Source organism: Mercenaria mercenaria, chromosome 2 (genome assembly GCF_021730395.1).
Source record: "Mercenaria mercenaria strain notata chromosome 2, MADL_Memer_1, whole genome shotgun sequence".
Taxonomy (NCBI): Eukaryota; Metazoa; Mollusca; class Bivalvia; order Venerida; family Veneridae; genus Mercenaria; species Mercenaria mercenaria.
The window spans coordinates 75,424,426-75,439,773 of record NC_069362.1 but is presented as its reverse complement, the minus strand read 5'-3'; the positions used below and the strand labels follow the sequence as shown (position 1 = coordinate 75,439,773).

The 15,348-nt window shown below is 35.9% G+C and overlaps 1 protein-coding gene across 1 annotated transcript in view; it reads right to left on the bottom strand.

Annotated features, from left to right (window-relative positions):
* LOC123562295 (fas-binding factor 1 homolog) overlaps positions 1–15,348 on the bottom strand; it is a 40,925-nt gene that overhangs the window by 12,230 nt on the left and 13,347 nt on the right. Inside the window, exons 12-25 of the mRNA XM_053537013.1 lie at positions 14,645–14,957; positions 13,744–13,910; positions 11,995–12,123; positions 10,357–10,383; positions 8,533–8,642; positions 7,294–7,913; positions 6,561–6,644; positions 5,880–5,980; positions 4,781–4,828; positions 4,242–4,400; positions 2,907–3,014; positions 2,098–2,237; positions 655–752; positions 268–390 (exon numbers count right to left, since the gene is read on the bottom strand). Of these exons, the coding sequence (XP_053392988.1) occupies positions 268–390; positions 655–752; positions 2,098–2,237; positions 2,907–3,014; positions 4,242–4,400; positions 4,781–4,828; positions 5,880–5,980; positions 6,561–6,644; positions 7,294–7,913; positions 8,533–8,642; positions 10,357–10,383; positions 11,995–12,123; positions 13,744–13,910; positions 14,645–14,957 (2,227 nt within the window). The remainder of the gene's footprint in view (positions 1–267; positions 391–654; positions 753–2,097; positions 2,238–2,906; positions 3,015–4,241; positions 4,401–4,780; positions 4,829–5,879; positions 5,981–6,560; positions 6,645–7,293; positions 7,914–8,532; positions 8,643–10,356; positions 10,384–11,994; positions 12,124–13,743; positions 13,911–14,644; positions 14,958–15,348) is intronic.

Below are 15,348 nucleotides of genomic sequence, written 5' to 3'. Positions count from 1 at the left end.
TTGTAACTGTTTTGTATGTTGTACAATAAGAAGTATTGTCAGAATTCTATTACTAGGCAATACTGTCAAGTTCAGCTCAGAAAATGGCGATACCGTTACAGAAAACATTTTTAAGCGCATACTTTTAGGTTATATAAACATGTATTCAAGATTAGCTGTTTATCAGCTGCTAAACACAATGTTCTCTGTTAAGTCTACAGTTATCACAGCCTGCATTTTCCTATGTCATACCCTAACCTGTAAACTGTAATACATTTATACACTCACCCTACTTTTCTCCATGTTAGTTCTCTCCCTTGCTTGATGATCACTCCAAGCTCTTCTCTCATCTTCTAATGCTGTCTGTAAACCTTGTAATCTTGACTGTTCCTGTTTTACCTTCCATCTTTCCTATAAATTTGAAACATAAAATGGTTATCATGTCATCAAGGTGGTATGTAATTGCTAGAAACTTCTTATTTTTCAAGACAAAGTCAGGGTTCTCAGTCGGACTTTAAAGATGCAAGCTCCGAGACATGTTCTTTTGTGAAAAGTGGAAGATTTTTGCTGTTGCAGCAAAAAAGGGTTAAGAAGTTAACTCCATTCATGTTGTCATGCAAACAGTCCATATTGGAAACGTACAACGGACTATGATTTTACATACTCTCAGCATACGTGTTGTCCTGATCTGTGTCTAGAGTGCAACAAGCTCCTGAATCTCTGACGCTCCTGATCATTGTCCTCCTGCTGCTTGTTGAGACGATCTTGTAACACTGAAATATATATATCAAATACACAATTATGTATACATCTATATGAAAACACTGAAATAATCATACACACAGTGATGATAGCTTTTCAAAACAAGAGCTGTCGGAGGACAGCAACGCTCGACTATTCAACAGCCTATTCAATTGAATGAATACAAAAGTTGAAAAAGGCATAATTTTGTAAAATGCCAAAGTAAGGTATTGAACCTCTGTACTGCATGTCATATCATGACAGTGAACAAGTTTGTGAAGTTTTAATCCTTTCCAATTTTGGATACTGAGATACCAGCTTAATACAAAAACTTATTAACAAAAAACTGCAAAGTCAAAGGGCATAATTTTGTAAAAATGCAAGTAGAGTTATGGGACCTTCACGGGCATGTTAGATCATGACATGAACAAGTGTGTGAAGTTTCAACTCATTCCAATTAGTGGATACTGAGATATCAGATTACACTCAAAAATTTAACAAACTGCTAAGTCGAAAAAGGGGCATAATTTTGAAAAAAAAGAGAGTAGAGTTATGGGACTTGCTTAGTGCATGTCAGATCATGATAGTGAACAAGTACGTGAAGTTTCAATCCATTCCCATTAGTAAGTACTGAGATACCAGCTTACATACAAAACCTTAACCAAAAATTTCTCAGTCGAAAAAGGGGCATAATTTTGTAAAAAAGCAAAATAGAGTTATGGAACCTGTGCAATGTAGATCAGTTCATCACAGTGAATAAGTGTGTGAAGTTTCAATCCATTCCCACAAGTGGTTACTGAGTTACCAGCTTACATACAAAACCTTAACCAAAAATTTCTAAGTCGAAAAAGGGGCATAATTTTGTAAAAAAGCAAAAAGAGTTATGGAACCTGTGCAATGTAAGTCAGTTTGTCACAGTGAATAAGTGTGTGAAGTTTCAATCCATTCCCACAAGTGGTTACTGAGATACCAGCTTACATACAAAACCTTAACCAAAATCGGGACGCGGACGCGGACGCCGACGCCGACGCATGGGCGAGTGCAATAGCTCACTATTCTATGAATAGTCGAGCTAGAAAGCAATACTTCAAACATATTGAATTTTTAATTTACTTCAAACACCAGATGTTTCAAAACAGTATGTCTGTACTGAATACATTTTTAGTCTGATCTAGACTACAGGTTGTGCTAAAGCTTTAACTATACATGCAGTTTCATTCCCATAATTATAATCTCAGACTGGAACTCTGGATCCCACAGAATGCCTAACTCAGGACCCCACAGAATGCCTTACAAGTAAGGTGGCTATAGCTTCCCAGAACATTACATGTTGAGTAAAGGTACAATATTACAGATAACAAGAGAGATAGTTATTACTTTTGAGTTGTTCATCTTTAGCTCTCAGAGTTATCTCCCTGTCATCTAAGCCCTGAGCATGCCAGTGGTCTACCTTGCGTTGCAAATCTCCCAAATCCTTAGCATTATTATGGATTAACTCAACAGCTGCTACCAGTGATCTGAAATATTAATCACAACAAACATGAAACAGAAACAAAAGTAATTTGAGCTGCGCCATGAGAAAACCAACATAGTGGGTTTGCAACCAGCGTGGATCCAGACCAGCCTGCGCATCCGCGCAGTCTGGTCAGGATTCATGCTGTTAGCTTTCAAAGCCTATTGCAATTAGAGAAACTGTGAGCGAACAGCATGGATCCTGACCAGACTGCGCAAATGCGCAGGCTGGTCTGGATACATGCTGGTCGCAAACCCGCTATGTTGATTTTCTCATGGCGCGACTCATTTATGTTAAACCAAATTATTTATGTTCAAGTTATTGCACTTGAAACTAGATAGGTGTAAACCTGCAAATGTCAAAATTTGTAATGCAACACTTGCATCAAAATAGACCTATCAGTTTGTTTTTAAAGAATGTTGCCTAATGTAACAGTGAAAGAAGAATAATATAATACTATTTTCTTTATACTCATTTGTTTTAGCTGGATTGTGATAAAAGTTCCAAAATCTGCTACCTCTGGAACTAGCACTGGTGTCATTTCAGGAGGTATACAGATGTAATCCGAGTGGTTAAGTAACAATAACTTGAACCATAAAATTTTTACTCCAAATTTATCACCAGCAACATTACTGCTTGATCCTAAAATACACACTGTATAACATATACATACTTTGATGTATCATGACTCGCTGCAGCAGCATCTATCTGCTGATCCTTGGAACGCCGTAACCGTAACAATGTCTCCTCGTGGTCCTTCTTGATGTTCTCTAATGCTTGCCTGAAATAATGCAACTTTATCAACATAACAACATCCTACACATTCCTACTAAAGCTTTATCAACTTCTGCATATATAAAGAACAAGAGAGCCATGATAGCCATAAATTGCTCAAGTGACTTTCACAGTTACAGGGTTTCACAACAAAAATATCTGTTAAAAGGTTTTGAAACTGGGCCAGCAGCTTCTGACAAAGATGTTTAAATTTTCTACTACATACACATATGAACCAACATATATGTACAGGAAAAAGTAACTACAACAAACTGATGGCCAGGTGTTTGACAAACCAGAATGATTTCAACAAACCTGGTATAGTGTCACAGCAGGGACATTTCTGTGAAATAATTCAAAAATATGAAACAATGATATTTGAAGATTTTTCTACTTTTAGCTCTGACGGCAATGTTCTTTGATAAAAAGGGACAAGCTGAATATACTTGGTGGAGGGGCCTCCAAGAAAAATTTGCCAATTTTCTACTATAACCATATATAGGGAAAACCTGTCCCTCCCCCTGATGGCCATGTTTTTTTCAGCATAGCAGAGAGATGTGAAGGAATTGTAAGGTCACCCAAGGATTTGTGTGAAAGAATTTTGAAACCACGTTTGTCCATCCCCCTGATGGCCATGTTTTTTCAGCATAGCAGAGAGATTTGAAGGAATTGTAAGGTCACCCAAGGATTTGTGTGAAAGAATTTTGAAACCATGTTTGTGGTTTCTGAGAAGATTTTTAAAGTTCTAATACAGCCACATAGAGGAAACTAGCCCAGTCTCCTAGTGGCTTCTTTTTATAATAAATAAACACGGTTTGAAGGAATTAAGTTGAGGGTCACCAAAAGGATATTTCAGTGAAATTTCTCTGAAATCTGGCCTGTGATTTCAGATTAGATTTTTATAGTTTTCCATATAGATGTATAGAGAAAACTAGCCCTGCCCATGGCAGCTAAGTTTTTACACAAATCAGAATGAATCATTTTGAGATAAGGCTAGGTTGGTGAGGAGATGTTTGAAGTTTTTCCTTTTGGTTGCATAATTCTGCATGGATGGCCAAGACTTGAAGGAAAATGAAAAGAGGGCCACCCAACATTCCTGTATTTTTTTATTGAAACTGACTTAGTGTTTTAGTTGGAAGCTACATATCTCTGACCTTGTTTCAAAATTCCCATAAACATAAATATGGGTAAAAGTCCAAATACAGTACTATAACTTTCCAAATCTTGAAGATACCTGTGAATTTCTTTCAATCTTTCTATTTCCAGAGATTTGTCTTTCTCGCTCTCCTCAAGTTTCTTGTACATGTTAGACAAGATATCTGATTTCTCTTCCTCCATGTATTTGACCTTAGATAACTGCTGATTGAGTAACTGCTCATTCTCTTGTCTCCATCTAACAAATGTACAAATTATCATCAAATATATGCACAATTAATGGTAAAATATCTCCATTCTAAAAAATGTTTTAATAAAGTACATAAACTTTTTTCGACAGCATTCAAGGTAAACCACAGACATTCATGCAGATAAGACATAAAAACTTGACCAAATTATTTTGACCTTTAAACATCTTATGCTTTCTATTTCCAAATACAGTCATATACCCAGAGTCCCATCCTATATTTCAACAGACAGGTAATTATTATGGACATTTCCATTCAATACTGACAAGTATATATATATATCTAGATCATCATCTTAACTATTGAGATTTCAAGATTTATTCAATGATCTGTTAAAAATAATTTCAAATTGCATGGATGTAATGTTTACCTTAGTTCTCTTTTGTTGTGAGTTTCTTCTTGAAGATTTATTCTATTTCTGCAATAAAGATAATTATGTTGAAAATTCATAAACCAACACAGTTTTGTCAAAACATGTTTCGCTTTAATAAGCTTCTTCAGTTGACAATAACATACACAATGATACGTGAAATACGGAAATGACGTTGACGCGCCAAATGGACGTTGACGTTTAGACGCCATAAATGGCTGATAAAAGTGTATCATGAAATAATACGTCTATGAATGTTAAATAATATATATTATTATTCTATTTTTCAATGTAATAGTTGTAGACGTTATAATTTAAAGATAATAACCAATAAAACCATTAGAGCTTTGGAATTCAGATAAAAGGTAATGGTAAGGTATATCTTATTTACTGTCACTTTGTAAAATAATTACCATACACTTAGCTCTTTAGAACTTATTAGTGACTCTATATTAAGAACAGTTACACCCACATATACCTTACCCCCAGCAATTAGCTGGTACTCATTCATAGTTGGGTCGACTAATGTATTTGTGATAAAGTACACTGACAAAGAATACATCGCAATGGTAGTAGCTAGGACTCAAATCCTGGACCTTCAACTTCACAGGAGAGCACCTTAACTCTCTTCACCAATGCAAATCAAGTACATGTAAAATGTACCTCTTATGAACTAAACTTTAAGAATCATAAGTTGATTTAGTTTGTTCTGTTTAAAGTAAACAAAATATATATACTTAACCCTTACCCTGCTATATTTCTATAATGGACTGGTCCACCTTTCAATTTGGACAGTACCACTTATTACTCAAAGGGGTTTTCACTGAAAATTTACTGACTGAATAGCGAACAGTGCAGACCATGATCAGACTGCACGGATGTGTAGGCTGATCTTGGTCTGCACTGGTCGCAAAGGCAGAATCATCTGCCGCCAGCAGACTAAGGGTTAAAACCACTAGGGGCTTTTCAAAATGGCAAAATATCAGACCATACTGTAACAAATGTTTTGAGTGGAAAAGAATTGGTCTACAGTAGTTGTAAGCATTTGTAGGAGAGACCTAATATCTTCTGTTCATGTAATAAAGCTGTTATATATTACTTGAAGGAGTTTTCTATTGCTGCTATCTCCTCCTCATATCTCAGTTTAGTGCTGGCGAGAATATCTTTGGCATACTGAAGTTCAACTTCAAGGCGACGTATCTGTAATAATGATGTCAGGTAGACTAAAATACCTAGCAAAGGAATTATTCAGTGATGTCTGTTAAGCACGGATATCTTTATACTCACATTATTGTAAATAGTATATATCAAATTCTTACATCTTGTATTTTTTCCACAAATATACTAAAAGTACTAGTATTTATACCTGCTCATTATAATTCTTCCATTAATCATCTATCAATAATGTAATCAAACTTTCAGATCAAAACTCAGTTTTTGGATTAAGAAATCATCCAACTAAGCAATTTAGGTCTCACAGTCATCTTTGACCTCACTAGATTTCTAAAATGTACATTACTGACAGACGTTAGCTATATACCTGCATAAAAGTACAAGCAACTGATTGTGTATCAGTCCAAACGTATATATAGGTTTACGGTGTTGACAACTGTTTAGGTTGGCCTTCATGTTTATTCAATGCTTCCATGCCATTTTACCAGTACTTTTACTATTTTCTTTTCAGACAAAACAAAGTTATCTAAAAGCTATTCCATATAAAACAGCCAAGTTTTACTTAATATCATTAAATGTTAAAATTAGAATTCAAAAGATATTTTACTTTTGACTGTGCATCAAGATCCACCTGTCCTGCCAGCCCAAAACTCATATCATCCATAAACATTGGGCTGCCTGTGCTGAATAACTGGAATACAAAAATATATAAACATTGAAAATAACTCACTAAGAACAGGATTTAATGCGAAAAGGGTAACAGGGTCCGAGTCCTAACTCTGAGGTCACGTTTCAATGCTTGAACTGGACATAGTCTTCGGAGTCCCTTAGTAGGATGTGAGTACTGGATAGATGTATATATAGTACTTAGCACAAATAATTACCTTCTGTTACCTGAATTTTCACTAAGATCAATCTAAAATAAATAAGTTTAAACTAAACTAGAAAATAAAGGGTTAAAATTTGTAAAGTTAAATACATGAAAAAACTTCACAGAGCAATATTTGATCTGCCTACTCCAAACATGTAAATTTTTGCAGAAATTGTCTTTCAATCTAAAGCAAGTTCTTGTGAACCATCAACTATCATTATTTAAGTAAATAGCTTATAGAGCTTTTTTCATCGATTGATTAATACCAAACATTTAGGCCAACCGTAAAAAATTGTTTGCAAGTAAATTCTAGTTAGCAGTTTTATAGAACTTTAATTCATTTTATCACAGGATTTTGTAGGTTCATTCTTAACATAACCAGTAGATTTTATTGCATGACAGAAATACAACAGAAGTCAAAGAAGGTGTTTTGATATAAATCATAAATGTATAAAAGATAGAATGTTACCTGTGCTTCTGGAATAAGAGGCTGCTGAAGTTGTTGCTGTAATTGCTGCTGAAATTGTTGTTGCTGCCTCTGGAACATCTGCTGCTGACGCTGCATTTGTTTCATCAGTTGCTGCTGCTTCATTTGTTGCTGACGCTGTAAAAGTTGTTGCTGTTGTTGTTGATGTAACTGCTGAGCACCAGTCATTATGGAACCAGTCATCATGTCTGGCAAACTTGGAGTACCAGTCTGAAGCTGCTGGGAACTAGACGGGTATGACATGCCCTGACTTGACTGGAAACCTGCTTGACCTTGGATGTCATACTGCATACCAGTCTGGATTGAACCAGTCTGGGGTAAACTAGTCTGAACTGTGCCAGTCTGAGGAAGAGCAGTCTGTAGATTAGCAGACTCCTCTCTGTTATTGTCTTTCCTCTTAAAACTGAAGAAGTCTGTAGAGGAATTTAACTCATCTTCAACTGGCTCAGTCTGAGGTACTTGCTGACCTGAGTGTGGTACAGGAGATGTTTGTATTGCTGACTGCTGCATGCCAGACACTGGTTGTTGTTGCTGTTGTTCTGCAGAAGGTAAAGCCTTGAGTTGCTCCAACAGTGACTTTGTCCTTGGACTGGTCTCTATAACTAATAATTCAAACATGGTCAAATCTTTATTGTTATTAACATGAAATAAGTGATTATTTGTTATCATCTTTCTCCTTCCATCTCAAACAAATATCTACAAGCACAAACTGTTTACTAAAGACAGAATAATTTATAGCAAGACTCTGATCTCCGAAAAAAAATTCAGGGCAGTGAAGTTAACGTTTTGCACAGATGTTTTCCACACTTATAGAGGATACTAATAAAGTAAAGGTAAGTCTATATATTGTTGTAGTTTTTACAGTTCTTTCAAACATTAACCTTTAGCCTGCTGGCGGCAAGTGGTTTTGCCTTTGCGACCAGTTCAGACCAAGGGACGATCATGGTCTGCACTGTTCGTTATTCAGTCAGTAAATTTTCTGTGACCACCCCTTCAAATAATAAATGGTACTGCCCAAATTGAATGATGGACCAGTCCATTTAAGAAATTTAGCAGGGTAAAGGTTAAACTAGCTTGTAGAACGTAACATTACACTGTCTGCCTAAATAAAAAAAGTTAATTCAATAACAGTAATTTAAACTATTATCTAAAGGCTGTTTACAAATAATGAGAAAAAGAGATCATCTATTTATCACTACAATTTTTGACAAAATGAATTACGTTTTCTTTCTGGACTTCTTGGGCTTCTTCTTTGACCTTCTTTTTTGAATCGTGGTGACATGTTCATCTGATTTCTTCTCACTGCAGACTCAAACAATGGCTTCTTGGCACTGAAGTAGTAAAATGTACAATAACAGTCCTGTACTTGTCAAGGTAAATATGGTCATATAAACATTTCAGAGAATAACATACTTTAAGGCAAACAAAACTAAGACACATATGAATAACAAGAGCACCGCCTTGCGGGTGCTGACGCTCATCTGATTTTTTTGTATAATAGAAATATTGTCCTACCCATGATTTTCTAAGTCTAAAAAGGGCCATCACTCTTGCAAAAAGCAGGATAGAGTTATGTTTCTTGATGTACAGTGTCCACTTATGATGGTGAAAAACTGTTGCAAGTTTTAAAGCAATAGCTTTGATAGTTTATGAGAAAAGTTGACTTAAACATAATATTCAACCAAGAAAATGATTTTTTCTAAGTCCAAAAGGGGCAATAATTATTGCAAAAAGCAGGATGGAGTTATGTTGCTTGCTGTACAGGGTCAGCTTATGATGGTGAACAAGAGTTGCAAGTTTTAAAGCAATAGCTTTGATAGTTTAAGAGAAAAAGTTGACCTAAACATAAAACTTAACCAAGAAATCTGATATTTTCTAGGTCCAAAAGGGGCCATAAATCTTGCAAAAAGCAGGATGGAGTTATGTTTCTTGCTGTACAGGGTCAGCTTATGATGGTGAACAAGTGTTGCAAGTTTTAAAGGAATAGCTTTGATAGTTTAGGATAAAAGCTGACCTAAACATAAAACTTAACCAAGAAAACTGATTTTCTAAGTCCAAAAGGGGCAATAATTCTTGCAAAAAGCAGGATGGAGTTATGTTTCTTGATGTACAGGGTCTGCTTATGATGGTGAACAAGTATTCCAAGTTTCAAAGCAAAAGCTTTGATAGTTTAGGAGAAAAGTTGACCTAAACATAAAACTTAACCAAGAAATCTGATATTTTCTAAGTACAAAAGGGGCCATAAATCTTGCAAAAAGCAAGATGGAGTTATGTTTCTTGCTATACAGGGTCAGCTTATGATGGTGAACAAGTATTCCAAGTTTCAAAGCAATAGCTTCGATAGTTTAGGAGAAAAGCTGACCTAAACATAAAACTTAACCAGGCAACGCCGACGCAGACGCCGACGCCGACAACCGCTCAAGTGATGACAATAACTCATCATTTTTTTTCAAAAAATCAGATGAGCTAAAAATGAGAAATTTTCACCTTGCTTATCGCACTAACCAAATCAATATTCTTTAACACTTCAGTGTTCAATATTCTACAAGTATGAAAGTTACTGCTGGGGGTTAATGCATTGAATGGAAAATGCCAACAGTCCTTGTTTATGGCCATGTCGGTAGACATGATTCTCTGTCCATGTCAGTAGAGATGATTCTCTACCAGATTCTTATTATAAAATTTTGATTAACTTTACAATACAAGCAAACAGTACAGAAATGTTATGAGCGAATAATCAAGAGGTTTGTAAATAAAAGTCATGATGGCCTCTCCTGCTAACCAGTTTTATTACACCCAATATATCAATATATAGTCAAGCTGAGAAATTCAACACATACATATACATACACACATGCCAAACACAAACAACAGAATCCCAAATTAAACAAAAACAAAATTTTTGTGCAATACAGTAAATTACAAAAATAAATGTACCATACATTTAAACTAACAATAATTCCTGAGAAATTTCTTGCAACAAAAGATTAGACCAAGTTAAGTTGGCAAGTTTTATAAGAGTATAAATGTAAGAATTATATGTACCTATCCTCAGAATCATCCTCTGTGTCACTTTATTCAAACAAAGAACATGTATAACAGATACACTATGACATACATCTACATGTTACACATATAACTAATATATTACTGAAAGAACCATAAGAAAAGATCATTCATATTTACTTATCTGAAAAAAAAACCAATCCTGACTGGTTTTGCTTGAAAAAAATATTCTGGTTTCAACATATTGAAACAAACAAGAGCTCATAGAACACAAAATGCACCCCTTGATGCATTCAGTAATTGCACAAGGAACAGAAATTATTTGGTCACTGTGCACTGGATGTTTGAAGTACTGACCTCAAATCAACAATTGTGGGTCATTTACGAGTCATAAGTGACCTCCATATCAAATGTGACCTTAGACCAAAGCATTCTCTAGTTATTTGGCAAAGAAAGTCCTGTTCTGGGTCAATGTGACCTTGATCTTTGACCTACTGTTCTCAAAATCAATAGGGGTCATCTGATGGTCATGATCAACCTCCCTATTAAGTTTTGTGATCCTAGGCCCAAGCATTCTCAAGTTATCATCCGGAAACTAGTTAACTGTTCCAGGTCACTGTGACCTTGACCTTTGACCTACTGATCTCAAAAACAATGAGGGTCATCTGCTGGTCATGATCAAACTCCCTATCATGTTTCGTGATCCTAGGCCCAAGTGTTCTCAAGTTATCGTCTGGAAACCGTTTAAATGTTCCAGGTCACTGTGACCTTGACCTTTGACCTACTGATCTCAAAATCAATAGGGGTCATCTGCTGGTCATGACCAACCTCGCTATCAACTTTCATGATCCTAGGGCCGAACATTCTTGAGTTATTGTCCGGAAACCGTAGACCTGTTCTGGGTCAATGTGACCTTGACCTTTGACCTACTGACCTCAAAATCAATAAGGGTCATCTGCTGGTCATGATCAACCTCCCTATTAAGTTTGTGATCCTAGGCCCAAGCATTCTTGAGTTATCATCCGGAAACCACTTAACTGTTCCGGGTCACTGTGACCTTGACCTTTGACCTACTGATCTCAAAATCTATAGGGGTCATCTGCTGGTCATGATCAACCTCCCTATTAAGTTTGGTGATCCTAGGCCAGTTATCATGTGAAAACCGTTTAACTGTTCAGGTCACTGTGACCATGCCCTTTGACCTACTGATCTCAAAATCATTAGGAGTCATCTGCTGGTTATGACCAACCACCCTATCAACTTTCATGATCCTAAGCCCAAGCATTCTTGAGTTATCATCCGGAAACCGATTGGTCTACATACCGACAGACATACCGACAAACTGACATCTGCATCCTTCTTCGAAAAAACAAAAAAACTGGCTATTTTGGGGGATACGAATAAGTTGATTTCAACTTTGGAAGATAAAATGAAGGAAAACTGTATGTATTTGTTAGTATATAATTTTGTGAATAATGGAATTGTTAAATCTGCAAAAGTTACTCTCCCATGAATAATAATGATTTTAAGGTACTTCTGATCAATAAATTTCGCTATTACCAATGGAATTGACTCAGAAAAAATATAAACCAGCTGGTGGTACATATTCTCTCTTAAGACAACAGAAATATGATTTGATATTGCGACGATATAATGACAAGATCACATATAACCTACTTCTCGTCTGGTTTATCTGCTGGAGGTTTTGTTGCGTAAGTTGGGCGTGGTGACATGAAAATGTCATCTTCCTTCAATAAATCATCTGGATCTGCACATGCACCAAACTTAGGCGACTCTGACTTACTTCTGAAAATGGGTGTGGTTAGTTGTACACTACATATATAATGTTTCTATAAAAAAGTTAGGTAACTTCTACATATTACTAAATATTGTCTACAACAGTGTTTGACCATAACCAGTACATTGTATATTATGAGAAGCATTGCTATTTGAAAGAAACAAAGCATAATTATGGGGTATATAAATATAAAAGTTTACTGGGCATACAATGAGAAGCATAGCAGAGAGAACAAAACTGGAACCAGTCTAAAATGAAGACTTGAATACCCAGCTCATTGTATGTCCAAACATTGCTAAACACTGGCATAATAATCCTGAATTTCTACGCTGTCAAATAGAACTTTTTTTTTGTAAATGAGAGAAAATAACTGTAAATGAAGACATCAACTTGATTTCATAGACACAAGCACTTCATCATAAAATCATTCCAAGAAAATGAAAAAGTTGATAAATACTTCACAGCATAGCTAAGCTTCAAACTCATGCATTTAATGTTGTTTTTACAATGTAAGCTAGCACCACTGGGAATCTATAAAGGGGTATCATCTACTCCCTCTCAAATTACAGCAACAGATTTAAATCAAAGGGAACTACTGACTAGAAACTAGAAAGATGAAATTCTTAACATTTTCAGTGTGAATAAAATAATGTCTGGAAAATAATGATTTTTTATACTAAATACCCTGAATTCTGAAGAGTTTTATTTATCTAATAACTGGTAAATGACAAACTTGTTCTGTTTTCAAGAGTGAACATGTTAAAAACAATTCAATGATAGTTTCATATCATTAAATTTTCAAAATATCTCTGCATTTTTTGTGAACAGGTCAATGTAATCTGAGCATGTAGATAAAGAAACAGAAATACAAGAGAAACTGTAACAAAGGTTACATTGTATATTATAACCACACTGAAATTATTGGTCTTCATTTTTACAATGAGCCTGGGAAGTCACTGATAATTTGTGCCTACTCATATCTACGTACCGTATTAAAGATCCCACTAAATTTACACTTATCAATGTTAATTGGCATTCACTGAAATCTGTCTTTTAAGTGTCCAAGTTACAGCTGATTGTCAATTTCTATAAATAGTCTAATTAACATGTGATCATATAATATGCACATGTTTGAAATGTGAACAAGGCAACATGGCCAAAAAACTGCTAATCTATCTTATAATCTAAAATCTAAAGCACATTGAAGTTCATTCTGACACATCTAAAACCTGATACCACTTGTTGGAAAAGCATTAGGCAGTACAAACAGGTATTTGTCTATGGACCAGAAATGTTTGCAACCTTCTTAAGAACATGATCCTGAGCAGTCTTCTCCACGGACTTCCAATTTCTATTTTAAGTAATGGATTACTGATTTTAAAATTTATTGTTCTTTGTCAAACAACCATATATTTCATGTGTAATATAAGTGGCACTGTCAGAAAATAGTTTCCCCAGGTTATTAATTTGAAGAAATAAAAAATGTTAAAAATTGTCAGACTACTTTCCCAGGCTACTTTCCAGTCACAGAGAACATGCTGTTATATTATAAATAGATATGATTATAAAAATGGCTGGTAAAGCTATAAATATATAAACCTCCTGTTAGACAGACTATCAGTATGTACCTGAGCAGTTTACTGGGATCTACCTCTTCACCAAGACCCAGGTAGTCATCTTTTGCACTTGACTGAGAGGTTTTGGGCTCTGGCTGTTTGGCTGGAGTTTTTGCGGGACCAGTTTCTGCTTTAACTTTACTTGCAGGTTGTTGAGATGGCTTGGAATGAGACTCAAGCTGAAAATATACATTTTGTAAAATAGCAGTGAAACTGACAGTAATGAGGGAAGCAAAATAAAACATAACTTAATGTGTTGTACACACCATTATAGAAGGTTCAATAAGCTGTTTTTCTAATTTTTTGCATTATTCATCATCAATGTTTCAACTGTATGTAAATGGCAAACTGAGAAAAATAATTGTAACCAATTGCAAATAATACCAGCATAATTTTTCTGCTGTTAAACCAGTGATCTGTGTGATATACATATCACTAGTGATACATAACTTACCAGATGTTGTCTGTCTTACAGACGTGCCTATTATCTGTGATATCAGACTTAAAAGAGGCTGGTCTTATGTTGCAGACACATATATCACAAATGGTACAAGACTTATCAGCCACTAACCTTGTTTTGCAGATGTACCATGCACCATTCATATCAGACTAATCAGCTGCTGCCCTTGTTTTGCAGACACACATATTATTATTACACCAGATTTATATAGCACCCTTTTCCTGACAAACACTATCAAAGGTGCTTTAATACAATGGCAGCTGCTCAGGGGCCAATTCAACCTCTACCAATACAGATGCAGAGTGATCTGACCACAGCGACAGGGCAAGATAAAGCCCCCATAACAGAGAGTGAGATACAGACATATACAGCTAACTTAACCTAGCTCTTTGTAAATAAACAATCTGGTTCTTGTTTTTCGGGTGCACATACCACCAATGATAACAGACTTACCAGCGGCTGGCCTTGCCTTGCAGGAGCTGAGAATGACGAAGCTTTCAGAAAATCAAATTCTTCCTCATCATCACTTTTCAGTCCCAGCCAATCAGCTGCCTTGCTAGATTTGCTAGGTGGTGTGACTGGTTTAGACTCCACAGGTTTCTGTGCTGGCATCTCTGCTGGCTTTGCCGGAGTTTTATCCACAGTTTTCCCCCCTGTGGCCATCTCCAGCCAGTCCATACTGTTATCCTCCACAGGCTTCTTTGCTGGAGTTGATTTAGTGGATGGGGCATCATTCAATCCAAATATATCATCATCATCCTGAAATCTGCAATAAAATTGTGTAAAACATAAATAATGATCCGTGCCATGAGAAAACCAACACAGTGCATTTGCGACCAGCATGGATCCAGACCAGCCTGCACATTTGTGCAGTCTGGTCAGGATCCATGCTGTTCGCTTTAAAAGCCTATTGCAATTAGAGAAACCGTTAGCGAACAGCATGGATCCTGACCAGATTGCGCAGACGCGCAGGCTGGTCTGGATCCATGCTGGTCGTAAATGCACTATGTTGGTTTTCTCATGGTGCGACTTATACCGGTACTTCAAAACGCAAGTTTTACCTGGAATGTTTGATTTTACATCTGATAAGTTCTTTTAACAAAAATATTAACTGGTCAACTTATGTGTGTTAAATGGTTTACAGATTAGACAATCAA